This window comes from Berghia stephanieae, chromosome 1 (assembly GCF_034508935.2).
Source record: "Berghia stephanieae isolate SIO BIC M18660-M18661 chromosome 1, UCSD_Bste_1.3, whole genome shotgun sequence".
Taxonomy (NCBI): Eukaryota; Metazoa; Mollusca; class Gastropoda; order Nudibranchia; family Aeolidiidae; genus Berghia; species Berghia stephanieae.
The window spans coordinates 43,061,584-43,079,913 of NC_088360.1; the positions used below are offsets into that span (position 1 = coordinate 43,061,584).

General features: G+C 35.1%; 1 protein-coding gene and 1 long non-coding RNA gene across 3 annotated transcripts in view; one reads left to right on the forward strand and one right to left on the reverse strand.

Moving 5' to 3' along the window:
• The window catches only part of LOC144975272 (uncharacterized), a 43,497-nt gene extending 31,753 nt beyond the window's left edge, over positions 1-11,744 (forward strand). Inside the window, exon 4 of the long non-coding RNA XR_013645886.1 lies at positions 11,645-11,744. This is a non-coding gene — a long non-coding RNA (uncharacterized LOC144975272). The remainder of the gene's footprint in view (positions 1-11,644) is intronic.
• Positions 1-12,135, reverse strand: part of LOC144975259 (coiled-coil and C2 domain-containing protein 2A-like) — a 52,522-nt gene extending 40,387 nt beyond the window's left edge. For both annotated transcript variants that reach the window (XM_078919193.1, XM_078919185.1), the window contains exons 1-7: positions 11,674-12,135; positions 11,339-11,404; positions 9,697-9,771; positions 8,885-9,011; positions 8,009-8,188; positions 7,020-7,117; positions 2,531-2,617 (exon numbers count right to left, since the gene is read on the reverse strand). In XM_078919193.1, the coding sequence (XP_078775319.1) occupies positions 2,531-2,617; positions 7,020-7,117; positions 8,009-8,188; positions 8,885-9,011; positions 9,697-9,771; positions 11,339-11,404; positions 11,674-11,763 (723 nt within the window). In that variant the 5' untranslated portion in view covers positions 11,764-12,135. The remainder of the gene's footprint in view (positions 1-2,530; positions 2,618-7,019; positions 7,118-8,008; positions 8,189-8,884; positions 9,012-9,696; positions 9,772-11,338; positions 11,405-11,673) is intronic.
• Positions 12,136-18,330: the final 6,195 nt, after the last annotated feature.

Consider the following 18,330-nt stretch of genomic DNA (forward strand, 5'->3'; position numbering starts at 1 on the left):
TAGTAGAGTGACAAAATATAATGATACTCATGATTATAAAATGTTCAAAGTCAGTTAAATTTTTAAAATCATCCATAAAGAAAAGAATTCACTCAATTGCCATCTTCGACTTTTGATTAATTAGTTTTTTGTATGATTTAAAAGACAACGTGTTGAAAAAATACAGGAAACATTATATTTCAATGTTGACTTCTAGTTTTTCCCCACGACATTTTATACTGTGAAATAAAAAAAACATCTAGCATGGTTAAACAAATAAAAAATGCATGAATCAAATGACAAAATGTAAAGCATGGGTAATATCACAATATACAAATTAATAATTGAGAAAAGAAAGACCACAGTCTATTTATCGAGTTCAACCTTTTTATTTATTTCAAAAGCTGTAGTGATGTGCTTTATCAGAGAACTCATAATAAATGATTTATAACAATCAAAATAGTCTGGAGAAATCATCATTATCATCATCATCATCATCATCATCATCATCATCATCATCATCATCATCATCATCATCAGCAGCAGCAGCAGCAGCAGCAGTAGCATAATCACTATCCCCATCAACATTATCACCATCATCATTTCAGCAGCAGCATTTCCTTTTATTTGATCCATCACAACTGAAGATTTTGAATTTGCTAGTTATATGTTTATAGTGCATCAGGTATGTCATATTTTGCAATCCTTTTCCTCGTTTTCCTTCTATCATTGCACTGACAACAAACTTTTCCAAGTCCATTTTAACCAGGCGTGGCCAAAAGATAAATCTGTCCTTGTCTTACTGTTCTAATTTAAATACTTTTCTTTAACAGGTTATCAAAAAGTCTTCATTAGATATTTTTGATGTGCATGAAATAGTAAACATCCATTTATAAATCTGTATTCCATAAACTTCAAAACTCCCTAGTCTCCAAATGCACTGAGAGATAAGGATGTCATATAAACTTAATTTACTGAGTTGGATTATCTCCAAGTTGAGTTGCATATGGCATTTCAATTGCAAAAGATAATTTGTTTAAGTTGTGCCTTGTTTCAATTGCGTCAATTGCATTATTCAAGATGGTGGATCCAGGATATTAAAAAGTTTTGACTCCCTTTGCACGTGAGTTAAACCGTTGAACTGTGGTTATTTCTGCTGACAACGGTAATTTTTTCTTTAAATGCATTGCGAAAAAGTTCCACTTATATCAATACTACAATCAGCTGTGGGCAAGTTTGTTGTCTTCATTGTCTTTATTGTTTTCTTCTAATGAAACATCCCTTCTTTAAACTCCAGAAAAGTAAAATGATTATGATGACACGACTGTCATGAAATAAAGTAGCGAAGAAGGATATCATGTGTGTTTTTATCAATATTGCTCAATTGTTAAGCTAAGGAAATGTGGCCCATTCAATACTAAAGACTCATTCTGAGCCTCTAGCTAGTGAGTCTCTCTCTCTCTCTCTCTCTCTCTCTCTCTCTCTCTCTCTCTCTCTCTCTCTCTCTCTCTCTCTCTCTGTGTGTGTGTGTGTGTGTGTTAATGTGTGGCCAGTGTGTTGGCCCAAATCCTCAGTTTAGTTCGTCGAAACAGTGAAACCATTCGTGGATACTGTGAAAAAATTACTAAGACAATGAAGGACGTGATTTGGGAATTTTGTCCTTGTTCATGGAACCCATGAATTTGTTGAATGCGTGTTCGACGAACGCATGTTGCATTGTATATATGTCTTGATCAGGCAGATAGAGTCATTCCAAGTTTGGCACGACTTTAATCCCATCATTTCTCCAGTTAACACTTTACTTAGAGACTTTTTAATTTCATTCTGGATCACATCTGTATCGTGGCATGCAGTGTTCAACACCTGAAAGATAATTATATTTTTTTTTAAATTACAAAATCAATATCATTCGTAATCTTGTCTATGTATCCTCACATGTAATTAACATATTTGTTTCTTTTTTTCTGTCTTCATCACCATTTTATTTAGAACTGACCACAACTTGCAACTCTAGTGAAGTGAGAAAATGTAGATGTGTTAATACATTTTTGTGTATATTGAGAATTAAGTGATCCAAAAATAAATTGTTGAAACTAGGTTTGGATACAGAATCATAAAAAAGAGGGGATATACATTAAGGCAGAGGTATTTGTCATTTACTTGCAATAAGAAACAAAATAAGAACAGCAACAACAACAACAAAACAATTTCATCAAATTAAAAAAGGAAAAGTGCTGCTTAAGTATAGAACGATATTTCAAGTGTCTTACCTTCAAGATTATCTGACGTTTCAGTTGAATTTTCTCCACATCCAAAAACAAAATGTTCTGACCATACATGAACAATAGGCTAAGTCCTGTTTTATAGCTGTTTCTTTTTTTCAGTGGAAAAACAATCATACAATTTTGTAACTCCATTCGTTTTATTTAAGCATATGCCCACTGTGAGTAATATGATAACTTCTAAAAAACTGAGAGAGAACAATCCATGCAAATTAGCATTTTCAATATAAAATATTATAAGAGAAAATTGTAAAGATTAATTTGCTTACTTCTTGAAAACGGGTTTCCTTCTTGAGACTAAGAGTCTTTTTCCTTTCATCTCTCTCTTCCTTTTCAATTTCTGTCTCTGCCTCTTCCTGTTAAATGTAGAATACATGATGCATTCAGCAACTATTTAAATGCCTCCTCTCTTATCTTGTAGGTTGTATATTTTTGTGACATACACTTTCTTAATTTCATGTACCCTTTTCATAAAAAGTCTGAATATTCAGATAGTAAGGAGAAAATTTCTTTAAAATATTACATCTTTTAATCTGCCCTAACCAACAAAAGGACAGTATCTGGGTTGACCCAGATCCAGCCAGTTTTGCCGCAATCGACACATTTAGTTTTTTCATTCATAACTCTTTAATTCTATTACATAGTGGAAGTCTTCTAACATTAACTAATAGCTGATGATAAATTGCGTTTTTCTGTTAGTCGGCGATTTCATTGACGTAATATGTTGCGTAATATTTTGAGATACTGTTCTTTCTTGGTTAAAGCCAAGCAAATAACTCTACCTGTAACCAACAAAAGGACAGTATCTTATACGACCGTCTCACATACTGTTCACCCTGGTTAACCGCAACGCAAAATGCCTCGTCCGTATTCACCAAAAGAACAGTATCTCGGTTAAGAATATAGCAAAATACGAATAACTCGATCGACAAACGTTTCACGTCAGCGAGGGCGAGCACTCGCCATCACGGACGAGTGAGAGGCAAGGCTAAGTGTGTTTGACCTGGCGTGAGGGGATCTATCGGCTGTGGCGCTCGCTTGCCGAGATCAAACAAGTCAAGTTTGTAGGCGTGACTCTGATATAATATTACTACATTAGACTATTCCTCAATCTTTTAGACCCTGACTCCTTTTTCAAGATGAGTCTATTTTCATTAAGCATCATAGCTTTAATTTACGCGTATTGATGATTTTGGCTATCTTGCAAATTAGACTTTAATTGTGTATCAGGGTTTTGTCATTGTACAACGATATGGGGTGAGTGAGTGATAGTATAGTGAATTAAACCTAAGAATAGCTGGAAAATAGGGTATGTTCCCCCCCCCCCCCCCCCCCCCCCCAACACGTACACAGACATCCCTTTTTGTTTTAAAAACAATATCTTCATTGTCATAGGAAACGAAAAGCATGAAATGGAACGAAATATGTTGGTACATTTATACTGAATGAAATAGGCGACACCATTCTTACTAAATTTAAAAGGTGCCTAAATTATGAGCTAATAAGATGAACAGAAAAATTATTTTGTCTTTAGCTAATTTCGCCCAGAGGGAGTTACAATAGTACAATTTAGATAAAACAAGGGAATTAATTAAAAGTTCTGCCATATTAAATTACGAATTTTGCTTATTTTATTCATTTCTATGTACATAGATTTATGGTGTTATTCACGTAGCAGCTTGTTATGGAAAGATGTTTATCAATGATGACGCTAAGGTTTTTTGCTTTATTTGAAAATTCTTTTGTGCTATTTCCGAGAGAAATAGGTGAATTATTTGCCTTCCACACTTTAAAATCTCAGTTTTACTATCATTTACTATCATTTAATTTTAACTTGTTATGGTACATTCAAGATTTAATCTCATTAAAACAGCTCGAAATTCGTTGTATTAAGAATTGTAAATTACTTAGGAGTACTGAATCATAAATTTGCGTATCACCAGCATTAAAATGATAACTCAGATTGAATCTGGATATCACACTAGAAAGGGGGTGCTTATATACAGAAAAAAGGAGAGGGCCAAGAACGCACTCCAAAGTTTAGTAAAACTTGTTCTGACTGAATACCATTCACCACGACAGTCTGCCATCGATCCTGTTAAATACATTTTTGTATGATGTAAACCGTTTTAAGGGCAATTCCTTTTACGCCTACGTATTTTCTAGTCTTCTTAACAAAATGTAATGGTCAATGGTGTCAAAGGCAGCTGAAAGATCTTAAAGGCATAATAAGTTGATATTGTTAGCGTCCGCATTATATAACAAAAGACTTTAAGAAGCGCCGTTTCAGTTCTGTGTTGCTGTTTGTAGGCTGACTGAACTGTTGTTTGATGAGATAATAATTGTGTCAGTACTACCTTCTCCAAAAGTTTGGACAAAAAATAGAAGGATGTGTGGAAAGTGAGAGATATGGAGACGATTAAAAGAAAAACACAAAAAAACAACAACAAAAACAACTAAACAAAAAACGCCCGGACAGACAGTCACACCGACACCCATACACACACAAACGCACACACACACACACACACACACACACACACACACACACACACACACACACACTAATTAGTTGAAATGAATGAAAAATAAGTATACTTAAGTTAAATGTTTGGTTGAGCATCCGTCCAACAAGTAAGGGGATCAGTTTTTGATTGCCAGCTGTATAAAGTTTTGTAATGGTTTTGCTTTCTTTTTTTTTTTTTTTTTTCATTTTTATTACTTGTTTATAAAGCCCCTCTGCCCACCAATCAGCCACTAAATAGCTGGCTTGATATGTTGATCTGGTGGAAAGTAATACGTGAATATTTCAACTTATGTCATAGATTAGATTGATTTTGAACTCAGTGTCTGCAAATCACGGGCGTATAATTTTGTCAAAGATATAAGAACTGCAATCCAAACAGTTGTTAAAAGCAGGTATTTCCACTTTTAACATCCAACGGACGAGGTCAAACAGATGTCGCTGGGTCAAACACACGCGTTGTGGTATGTCACTACTGCTGTCGGATCTGAAGGTCATTCGTTCGATTCTATATAGAGTATGCGGTTAGACTAAGGGAGTTAATTTTTGACATTTTACACGGTAATTTATTTATTTATTATTAATTATTATTATTATTATTATTATTATTATTATTATTATTATTATTATTATTATTATTATTATATATATTATTATTTTACGACCCTCCGCCCCGAACGGGGGGTGGGGAGGGGGGAGAGAGAGAGAAGAGAGAGAGAGAGAGAGAAGAGAGAGAGAGAGAGAGAGAGAGAGAGAGAGAGAGAGAGAGCTTGTGCATTGTAGAGGGCGGGAGCTAAATAGAATAAAGATATAAATATATGTGTGTGTGTGTGTGTGTGTGTGTTTATGTGTGTGTTTGTATGTGTGAAAGAAACACGAGGGAGACAAAGAGAGCGAGCGAGACTGGTAGATAAACAAACGGGGAAAAGGAGAGAGGGGGTGGAGCAAAGAATAGGTAGTGATAGTATAAGAAAGCCTTTCGTTTCAAAAGAAGTCAAAGTCAATCAATGGGAAACATATTGACCAATGAGATCGCAATTTAAAAAATGGGACTGGTCAAATCATTTGTTGCATTGTTTCCATTTTGAGTCAGATGACAGCTTGAAGAGGAGCGGGTTGGGCTTAATTTGTAATGACTTACATGAAATACATATAATTGAATCTTCTTGTTTGAGTTGCAACGTCGAGTTATTTCGGACCTGCCACTCGTTATCACAACCCCTTGTGGTCAATTGTCAACTATTAAACTCTCCTCCCCTTTTTCTTTGGGTTCACTCCAGTGACTTCTTATATAGTAGACAATGGTTCACTCACATTGTTTATTGTCTCAAAAGACCCCACCCTCCCTCCCATTCCCAATGAATACACGTTAAAACGCTCTCTCTCTCTCTCTCTCTCTCTCTCTCTCTCTCTCTTCTCTCTCTCTCTCTCTCTCTCTCTCTCTCTCGCTCTCTCTCTCTCTCTCCCTCTCTCTCTTCTCTCTCTCTCTTATTTATTTATTTATTTTTAAAAATATATCTCTCTGCATCCATCTCTCTCGCTCTCTGTTTGTTACTGACTTTCTCTCTCTCTCTCTCTCTCTCTCTCTCTCTCTCTCTCTCTCTCTCTCTCTCTCTCTCTATCTATCTATCTCTCTCTCTCTCTGTGTGTGTTTCTCTCTCTGTATGCCTCTCTCTCTCTCTCTCTCTCTCTCTCTCTCTCTCTCTCTCTCTCTCTCTCTCATGTAAACAACAACGCGATAGAAAGTTACAGTGTTCCTCTATGATGTCATGTTACGGATGACGTCACTGGCGTTGGCGACTTATGCGTCAACCAATCAAATCGTCACCAACAGTTTCGCATGGTATTGCTCGCCATACGGCGGCATCTTCGTCACGCCACTCGTTGACGCCACTGCATGCTCACGGACACCGTCAATATTTACGGGGCGGACTACGGCCGTCGGAGATACTGTCCTTTTGTTGGTTAACGGTGGGGTTGAAATAGGATACTGTTTCAAGCAAATTTTTAATTCGATTTTTTCGAGATTCGATTTAGTAAAAAAAAGTGATTTTATGATTTTTTGAGAGATACTGTCCTTTTGTTGGTTAGGGCAGTAATGTGTATTTGTTGAATCAACATCTGATGGTCATAGCCAACCAGACGATTAAAATGTGGTATATAATTAAAACTTCATCTTCACTGTTATTAAAGTAAGAACATGATCTCGCAATATCATTTTAATAGATCATTACCTTTGCCTTGGCCAATCTGCTCTTCATTCTTTCCCTCATTGTAGAGCGCTTTCTTTCAGCTGGTTTTGGTTCTTCTTCTTTTTTCTCAACTTCATCCTCTAAGAAAATGGACACAAAATAAAGTAAACGATTGAAAATCTTTTCATTGGATAGGAAGATCAAATGTAAAAAAATGGTAGCTGAAGAGAATGCAATTACTATTCAAATGAGTTAAATCCCAAGAAAAAACATATATATATAAGAAATATAACTTAGGTCGTTCTCAGAACATATGGTTAGTTCTGATAGCAGAGTAAAAAGTAATAAACAAAAAATGAATATTAATATAACAGCTTAAAAAAAAAAACAAGCACAGAACATTTCAGCCTCAAAACCCTTCTTCAGCCAATGACAAAAAAATATGAAAACATAAATACATCTCTAAAAAAAAACAACAGATCAACGGCAGAGAAATATTTGGCAGACCCTTTCTGTATAAAAATCTTGGAATGTAAACCTTGAAGCTGTTATAGCCATTTTTGTTCATTACTTTTAACAGTCCACAGCTTCCAGCAGCTTAGTATCACTGAAGGCAGAGCAGTAACCATGTTTATACTCATGTGAAGATCAAACGTTGAAAAGTGTGGTTAGTAATTAACTTACTGACAGAGAACTAATTTTTCCTGGAACCTTCACTGTGTATTGATTTACGCACACTTCCCTACTTATTTTGAAAGCAGAAGGGCAAAAGCTTGATACAAATCCAGATCATGTAAGAGTGCTGCTACGAAACAACTTGTAATTTATTCAAGAGAATTTACAAGGGATTTTCTGTAGGGGAAATTTAAGAATTATTGTGAGGTGCTTTGGGCTTGGTGTGAATCATGAGAAATGCATACATTTACATAGTTTACAATATATGCTCTTTATACTTGAATCAAGACATAATCCAATTGAATAGTTCCATTATCGGTTTAAGGTCTTTATATCAATGAAGCTTTCTAGTTTACTTTTATCTGGGGGCTCATCTGGTTTAGGTGAAGGTTCTGATGGGATATCAGGAGTTTTTGCTGGAGAAACAGGTGCTTTCTGCTCTTCTTTCTCCTCCTTTTCCTTCTCTGGCATCGGTAGAGTCCCATCTTCATCAACAGGCATTGATACAAGGGAGGTCTCAGCTTCAGCTGCTTCACCTATTTAAAATTAAATCAAAAGACTTTCATTTTCAATCCTCTAAATGCTCTACAATTTATGTAAATTGATTTATTTTTACATTAACTCTGTGTGTGCATGTGTATGTGTCCGTGTGTTTATATATTCTTTGTATTGGTGACATGCTAAAACCAGTGACAATGACAAAACATTTCATTTAAATTGTTATCTAATAATTTCCTTAACAATTGGTAATTTTACAACATTGAGGGTTTTATTGTCTATCTTAACCCCTGTGATTTCATCTTAAGATGGTTTAATGAAATTATAGCATTTGAGAAACCAAAGACTTACAAATAAATTGAAAAGTATAAGTAGATGTTAGCTATTTAATAATCGATGTTTGAAAATATTTTGTTTGTGTTCATATCACGTTTTCTTGAAAATAGAAATAATTCGGTGATAATTTATTAAAATTGATTTATTAAAAATATTTTAACATTTTAAAAAATATAATAAAATAAAATAAAATAAAAATAATAATAACAATAATAATGATAATATAATAATAATAATAATAATAATAATAATAATATAATAATATAATAATAATAATAATAATAATATAATAATATATATATATATGATGATTGATGATGATGATGATGATGATGATGATGATGATGATGGCGACGGTGGTGGTGGTAATAAATAACTAATTATTACAATTGACTCACCTGCTGCTGCAAGAGCTGCTGCCAGTTCTTCTTCCTGCTCAGTTTCATCAATTTTTTTACGACTATCAAGTTTGACAGTCTTTAGCTCACCCGTCAAATCATCTTTAGGTGACACTAGCTTGGATAACTAGGATGTTTTAAAAAATAACAAATTTGATGAATCAGTCTTTAAAAGGCCAAATATGAAATACAAGGGCTATATGTTTTTTGCTCTATTGTAGTTGTTTTTGTCTTTTTTTTGGGGGGGGGGGGGTATTTTTTTAATGTAGAGTTTCTTGGGGTTTTTTGTTTTTGTTTCTTTTCTTTTTTTTTGGTCTTTTTGGGGGCTTTTTATTGTTTTTTTGTTTTGTTTTGTTTTTTGTTGTTTTTTTTTCTCTTCTTAGTTGTATTTTCTCTAAGCCAGGCAATAGAAAAAAGAAGAAAAATAGAAGAAGAAAAGCAAAAAAAAGAAGAAGAAGAAGAAGAAGAAGAAGAAGAAGAAGAAGAAGAAGAAGAAGAAGAAGAAGAAGAAGAAGAAGAAGAAGAAGAAGAAGAAGAAGAAGAAGAAGACGAAGAAGAAGAAAATACATTTTGATATATTATCTAATGCGCTAAACCAAGATTTAATCACAAGTTGTGAGATTGATTGAGCTGGGTTATGCTGTACCATTCCTAATTGAAATCTGACATATTACAAAGTAATTTCTTTTGCCTATGCCCATCCAGCTACAAATTAATGAGCTGACTAAACTCCACCAAGGATAAACTAACATTCTAATAACAAAACACATTCTGAAAACCATTTCAACAGTAATTTTTTTTTAAAGGTTTACCTCTCTTCTTCTTCTCCTATGCCTGGATTTCAATTCTCCTTTCAAAACTTCGGCCTGCTCTGTCTCTTCAATCACCTGGAATTAAAAAAAAATATTATCAACTTTGATCAAGATCCAATGCATTGAGAAATCAATTTCAAAACCTTTTTTTTCTAATATCATTGAAAACATAGACTTACAGCTTTTATGATCAAAATCATGATTTGACGTCCTTGCCATAGTCCAAACATTAGTCCAAAACTACTAATATAAGTAAGTAAGTAGAAAGCCTCGCAGTCTGAATGACGCTTGCTAAGATTTGTGTGATTCATTCACAGATATTTTAAAACCTCGATGAGTATAGCTGCTCTCTCCATCCAAGTTGTTAATTGTTTCCATTGGTCACGGTCTTGGGCCAGAGTTTTGAGGCTGTCAAGATCTAGTGACTTTAGTACAGAGGGAACTGCAGTTTTTCTTAGTTCTTCATGGATTAATTCAGCCTCATCTGAATCTAGAAATTACTGATACTTAGAGAGATCCTGGTTCAAGGTAGTTACTATTGATGTTGGTGGTCTCCCTACATATTTGTTGCCATGAAGGAAATATTCTGTCATTGCAGTTTGGCCTGGGATGTTATCTTCTCGACGTAAGATGTGACCAAATCGCGTCAATCGTTGTTCATTTATTATTGTACTCAGGCCTTGGACCTTGGTTCTTTCATAGAGATCAGTATTTAAAGGCTAATATATAAAAGTAGAATTGTTATAAAAACTAGCATATAAGTCACAAAATGAGTTGGATGGCGGCTGTACACATATTGGTTATCACAAGAGTTCCTGCTGCCTGAATGCTTGTTTGCCTGAGTGCTAATATTTTTTTCCTTCATAATTATTCACCCTGAGCAGTCTTTTAATATTATTTCACTGCCTGTTTTATTCTTCATTTTTTATAAAAATTAATTTTTGGGTTTTAATTCATTATTGCTTTTTGACAATGATGGGCACGTTGTTGAAGATTTTATAAATTATTATTCATTGTCGCCCTACTAACTACTCAATGTAATACCTAAAAACTGTGGAGAGCAATGTAAAAAGAGCATTGGTTGAATCATTCTTAATATTTTTAATTTGTTTGGCCAATAAGGATTATTCAGCTTAGAATTAAACAAAACTCCATCATTGATTCCAAAGTCCTACATTTCATCTTTTCAATAGTATTTTTATGGTCCCGTATTTAAGATATCTTTTTAAAACATCTTTTTACTCGCATCGTATTCATATTCATTTTCTTTGGTCTTTATTTTGTCACACATTTTGATAGCACAAAAAGTAGCGCTAGATCATACTAGATGCTACATACAAGTAAATATGCAATGGTTTTTAAATGCATTAAAACCATCGTGGATTTGTAAATAAAACAAAGAAAACTGAAGGAAATATTTAAAAAATATAATAATATTCAAATAATTTAGACCCGAAATGAAATACAGTTTTTGCACCCATATCGTCTAAACACCTATTTCTCTTGCATCTGGAATAAAAGGCAATCGGACAGAAACCATTATGCTTTTCAAAAATGGGTTTTATTATTTTTAAAATGCATCCAACATTAATTTTTGGAAAGACTACTGCTACTACAGTCATAAAACTAATCACATCTTTACCTCAGCGGTTGAAGTTTCACCCTCTGTCTGAGAAAATGACTGATAGGCCGCTTCGGTATCTGCATCCTGGAAGTAAAGAGAAAACAAAATCTAAAATAGAAGAAACAAATAATTTTGAGACTATTTAAAACTTTGCAATGACAAGAAATAACCTACAGATTTTGTGCATTGTGAAAATCTAGTGGGGGGGGGGGGGTGGAATAATATCTTATATAAGCCAGTTATAAAATATCTTAATCATATATCTTTTGAGATTGAAAAATAGGTCAAATGACTACCCTTTTATTTTTCTCCACTGACTAACAGATTTTGCTCGGTACTCGCTGCCCACTTACCAGACTTGGGTTGGAAACTCCATCTTCCTCGTCACCATTTTCGATCAGCTTTTCCTTGGATCGCCTTCTCCTTCCCCTCCTATCTGCCATTGTTCATCTACTTTTTTCAGTTGGAATACGGTGATACCAACCGAGTTAAAACCCAATAAACAGCCTTATTTTCAGGTAATCAGTCGTGTCTTCTTAATTAAATTTAAATTTTAAATCTTAAACTTAAACTTAAAAATGAAGTCAACAATCGATAATCAATTACCACTTGCGCTTTCAATGATATATAAATAAGTTGCGTTAGCATTTGGCCTAAACGTAAAGACAAGCTCTTTATTTACTGAGTGTAACTGAATTGTGGTGAAATTCCTGGATTGAACATTATTAAAACAAACAAAATTAAAAGATGCTAGGATTCCTCTTTGGCAAGCAACAACTTGTTTATAGTGGCTACGGCAGAGTCGGAATTCCAACAAAATAACTTCTTCAACAAAAGAGCTAGGATAAATTACGGTTAAATATCTTTCTCGCATAATTATCTTTTCCGACCACGAGTTGAGGTGTCGATTTTTCACAAATTATAGTTCGATCTAGTTGTTAATTCTCCAAATCAAAAGATAAGATGATAATCAATAAAAGCGTAATCCAGAAAGGAATAACCAGAATAAATGATAAGAGAGAGAGAGAGAGAGAGAGAGAGAGAGAGAGAGAGAGAGAGAGAGAGAGAGAGAGTGAAGCCATGGTAAAATTGAACTGTCTTTCACTTAATCAACTGAAGCACCTGCTTCAATATACCCAAACACGGCAATTATGTGGGGAACGAAATGTGAGGTAAAACAATTTTTTTTAGTAATAAAACTTTATAACATTAAAAAATTATTAGACAGACAACTTTATACACGTTTCAAAATACACATGTGATGACATTTTAAATGTATATTATTATTTTCTATCGCGAGTATGTATATAAAATTTCATTTTTTAAAATAAAATTAAAAGCTCATCATGACTAAGAAAATCAGAGTATACAATGTATGGCTTTTTATTTGAATGGAGGACCTATGGTGGGATCTACTATTACTTAGTAAAAACATGACGTGTTAATTATTTTTTTTCAATCACACACACACACACAAATATATACACACCCACACACACACACACACACACACACACACAGATAGAGAGAGAGAGAGAGAGAGAGAGAGAGAGAGAGAGAGAGAGAGAGAGAGAGAGAACAACATTGTCGCAATATATGTATTTAACAAAATATCCGTCTAATATACGTCATCATCATCTTCATCATCATCATCATCATCATCAACATCATCAACATCATCATTAGGTATCATTATTATTATTATTATTATTATTATTATTATTATTATTATTATTATTATTATTATTATTATTATTATTATTATTATTATTATTATTATTATTATTATTATAGTACAAAAGGACACCGTTCATTGGACATACCATGCTTCGGACGGAATAAGCACACGATTTTTCATAGGCATAGAGATCAGGCAGTCAGGATGTGAAAGACATTGAGCGCAATTTTCAAGAAAGAACAGACTTCCTAACACATCACATGGGTCATATGCAAAAGTTTTGCTCCCTTCTCTTCCACTCAAAATTTACCCCGAATCTTGTTCACTGATGCGTGACAATGCCAAGGTGAATATCACCATGGCTCTCTCTCTCTCTCTCTCTCTCTCTCTCTCTCTCTCTCTCTCTCTATGTGTGTGTGTGTGTGTGTGTGTGTGTGTGCGTGTGTATGTGTTTCTCCCACCACTACAACATGATTGATATCAACAAGAATACGTTATGTGTTACGATTTCTGATAAAAGTTCTAACAGCCACATGTTTCATTAATCCGGAATCAATGCCAGTATTTAAGGCGTGAAAGTGAACTGCAGCATCCATAATTGCATGTCACAACTGAACAGGCCGCGAGTTGTAATAAAGGGCAGTTTAACTTTTCTTCTTAACACTACTTGCTTCTTCTCCTCCTCTTTCACTTTCCATCTCTTTATACTTTTCTATTGCCCCCCCCCCCCCTCCTCCTCCTCTTCCGCCCCACTTCTTCTTCTTCCTCGTCTGCTTTTTCTTCACTTTCTCTCTTCATCTCATCTCCCTCTCGTCTTCATTTTCCGCTTCTTCTTCTTCCCCTCCCCCCATCTCCTCTACTCCCTCCCTCTTTCTTATTTACCTTCTTTTCCCACTCCGTTTTGTTTTAATCCTACTCTCCTTTCTCCTCCTCGTCCACTTCTTCGCATGTTTCTTCTTTGCCCCTTCTTTCTTCTCCTCTCCCACTTCCAATCCTCTGTTTTGTCCATTCCTTCTCATTTCCCTTTCTTTTCTCTCCACTCCCTGTTGGCTTCTCAGCTTACTCTTTTTCCTCGTCATCATCCCCCCTCATCATCATCGTCCATCTTCTTATTATTTTTCTTATTATTATTATTAGCTGAGAGGGAAACAATCAAATGTATAGTTTTGGGATATTTTTTTTCTTCTTTCTTGTAAATCATCTCTCTATTATGTATTGTTAGAACTTTCTGTTTTGGATATAATATTCTGTAAACATTTGGATGTATTCCTCTCAGTGGGATCCTGTGTTGGTGTTTGGATGAGACTTTTAGGAGGTCTCAACCTAAGAACACTGATAGTGTGCTCTTGGAATCTACATTTATTCCATATTTGAACCATTCCCCTTTGTCTTACTTTTTCTTGGGTACCTTTACTTTTTCTCTAGAATGTTTTCACTATCTCATTTTCTTCCTTGTCATTGGTGCTGAAATGACCCAAATGCGTCACAAGCACCGTAAAACCCTTAAAAACAAACAAAAACATGATCTTGTCGGAGCATTTTTGTAGGAGGTTGAAGGATGTTTTGCCGATGGAGGTTCTCAGGTTTTTACTGTAAGTTGTAAGGAAGGTTGAACCATGTTATGTTCCTTCTTCTTTTGTATCCTTTTGTGGGAATATGTCTATTTTCTTCTTCATTTTCATATTATTTCAGTGTACATTTAATTTGTAAACACTTTTTTGTGCGTCTGTGTCAGGTGGCGTTGCCTCGTTGAATATTTCGCTGTTTGTGGAGTTATTAGATAGTCATTTGTTGACGCTCTTTGGGATGTTGGTGATTATGGATGGAGGATGATTGCTATAGATAGAATGCGCTTGGCCAAGGAGTTCACAACATTGCCATCCAGAAGTATAACGGACCAACACACAAACTCTGTGTAACCATGAACTTTAATAGTCTGGTTAATACAGTTTAGTGAGAACAACTCACAAACGCGGATGGCAAAAACAATAACAAAGGCCTGAGTGACGTCATCTGCATACTATCTATAGCTATTGATGTTGGGATGTTGTCGGGTTTCGAATATGGTTGGTATGCGCTTTGTTTTGATTGATTGTTATATCCAAGAAATCAAATATCTTTTTGTTTACTTCGATTGTGATTTTTAAGTTATTGTTGAAGATTTTGCATAATTCTATCTTTACCATTTCTATTTGTCTAGATTTTTTGTTGCATAATGTGAGCCCAGTGGACAGTGGGTGAATCCGGTGCTATGAGGTGGATACCAATGGGGAGTGAACCCACTACCAGGGGAGGTGGACACCATTGGGGAATTAATCTGGGACTGTGAGATGTGAACACTACTGGGGAGTGAACTAGGGATATGGAAGAAGACATCTACGGAGAGTGAACCCGTGACTATTTGGAGCGGACTCAAGTGAGGAGTGAACCCGATACAATATGTCTACATCCTGAAATCATTGTCCTGGGCTCACTCCCCACTGGTATTGACTGGTAGCCATCTCATGTAGTCTAGGGATTACTTTTCACTGGTGTCCATATCTCATTTGTCCAGGGTTTATACTCTCTTGGTGTCTATCTGTTATAGTCCCGTTTTCGCTCCCCACCAGTGTCCACCAATTGGTGGGTGTTCAGGGTTCCCTCCCAACTGGTGTTCACCTCTAACAATTCTGGGGTTACTCATTACTGGCGCCCACCTCCCATAGTCTCTGGTTCACTCCCCAATGGTGTCCACATCCCATAGTCTCTGGTTCACTACCCATCGGTGCCCGCCTTACACAGTTCTGGGTTCACTCTCCATTGGTGCCCAACTCCCATAGTCTGTTTCACTACCCACTGGCGCCTAACTCACACCACTTGTGCTCCCTCCCATAGTCTCTGGTTCACTCCCCACTGGTGTTCACCTCACTCAGGTCTTGATTCACTCCCCACTGGTACCACCTCCCATAGTCTCCAGTTCAATTCCCACTGGTGCCCTGCTCACATAATTCTCTGGTTCACTCCCCCCTGATTTCCACCTCGCACAGTTTAGGGTTCACTCCCCACTGGTGCCCACCTCCCATAGTCTCTCGTTCAATCTCCACTGATGCCCATCTCCCATTGTCCCTGGTTCAATCCCCACCGGTGCCCTCATCCCATAGACTATGGTTCAATCTTAACTGGTGGCAACTCTCAAAGTCTCTGGTTCACTTCCTACTGGAGTGGATTTCGGCAGATTTCGGTATTCAGCAGTACCAAGAAGCCCATACACAAAAAAAAAAAAAACTCGTTGACGTCAAAACCGCATGGTTTGGAGTAGCTACTATCAACAGAATAGTCAGCCCTTCAGTTCCTCAGCATATAAAAATACAATATTGTTATACAATGATTAGTAAAATAAGATCACTGTGATACTTACATAGGCCTTCACCAGACAGAATCGGCCATATATTTCTTCTGTGTCACCTTTTTAGTCGGCAGATGAGAAATATATGATAAAGTGAAAGCAAAAGAATAAATTTTGTTTGTCTGGATACAGTATCTGAGTAAGAGAGCTGTATAGTGCATCTGAGTGCCATCCTAATGGCTCACTATCTTTTAGTGACCAACGTCACAATTTGAAGAAGTTTGTTTTTGTTTTTAAGGGATAGTAAAAAAAAGTTCTAGAATTACAATTAAAGCACCCAAGAAAAAGAAAAACAAAGGGGGATTTGTTCAAATAGAGAACAAGTGTAGATGCCAAGAGCATAATACTATCAGTGTACTTAGTTTGAGATCACCTAAATGCCTTATCCTGACACAAGCACAGGTCTCCAGTAGGAGGAGTACACTAAAATGTTTACAAATCATATTACATATGTATAACAAAAATAATACAGTGCATAAGAAAAATAATACAGTGCAGAAGAAGAAGAAGAAGAAGAAGAAGAAGAAGAAGAAGAAGAAGAAGAAGAAGAACTACTTCTTAAATGTAAATGCAACTATTACTACTACTACCACTACTACTACTAGTACTACTACTACTACTACTACTACTACTACTACTACTACTACTACTACTATTACTACTACTACTACTACCACTACTAGATTGATGCTGATGCTGCTACTACTACTACTACTACTACTACTACTACTACTACTACTACTACTACTACTACTACTACTACACCACGACTACAACTATTACTACTATGTCTATAATATAAGTATAACTTAAACCACAAAAAGTTCAAATATAATTTTGGAACGCATTCTACTTTACTTACATTTACTTAATAGATTTCTCAGCCAAAGTACTGCGCCATTCAAATGTTGCATCTAACTTTGGATTTGTAAAAAAAAAAAAAATTACATGAGCAAAAATGAGAGAAAATACACGATGGTGTAAAATTTGCATGACCTGATGTATAGGCAGATTTAATATAAATAAAATTGCATATAAAATAATTAAATAAATATATTTGCAATCTTACACAACATATTTTTAAGGCTTCATTTATTGCTCAGCAGGTCAGATCAAATCAAATTTTCACTTCATAGATTAAATATTCCTTTCATACTGACATTGTTGCGATAACATCCGTAACTGCCCACAGCCCTTCAAATCTAAAATTAATTTATTAACAACAACGAAGGCAGGTAATAATTTATAATAAAAAAACAATATGGCATTATCTCATTTATCGATACATATTATAGAATTATCACAGCGTCAGTCAACATCAGTAAGTTTTGAAAATGCACATCTATGGAGGGAAAGTTCTTGAAAAATCAATTACCAGTCAAAATATTTATCTTTGTTGTTGAGGTAGTTCAGAATTGTTTGTGATTATCTCTACAATCTCAAAACATCGTGGAATCAGCAAAGTATTAAAGGCTTCAACACAGGAAATGAAGAATTCACCAAAACAGCAATTTTGATTTGCAGAAGATACCAGATACCATGGTAATCAGCAGTGAGAGATATGTTTTTATTCAAAGATCCAGCTTACATTTCTTTTTTTTTTCTTTTTTATAATTTTGATTTTGTCCCGTGTTGAAGAGTCAACAAAACCTTACTATAATATGCAAGACCATGGTCCATATATCGTAACGGTGAATACAGTAAATGTAATTGAAGTAATATCATATAAATATTACATACATTTTTAAAAATAGAAATTTATCAACAATTATGCATTAATCTCAAATGATAACCAAAGGTGGAATTCTATTAATATTCAATTCAAAATTGTAACAGAGAACCATGTAAATGACGTATACAAAAACCACAATGGTTTGACCCAGAGAAAACATAATTGAAAAAGAGAACAAAGCCTCGTCACTCTGGAGAGTATTACAGAAATACATT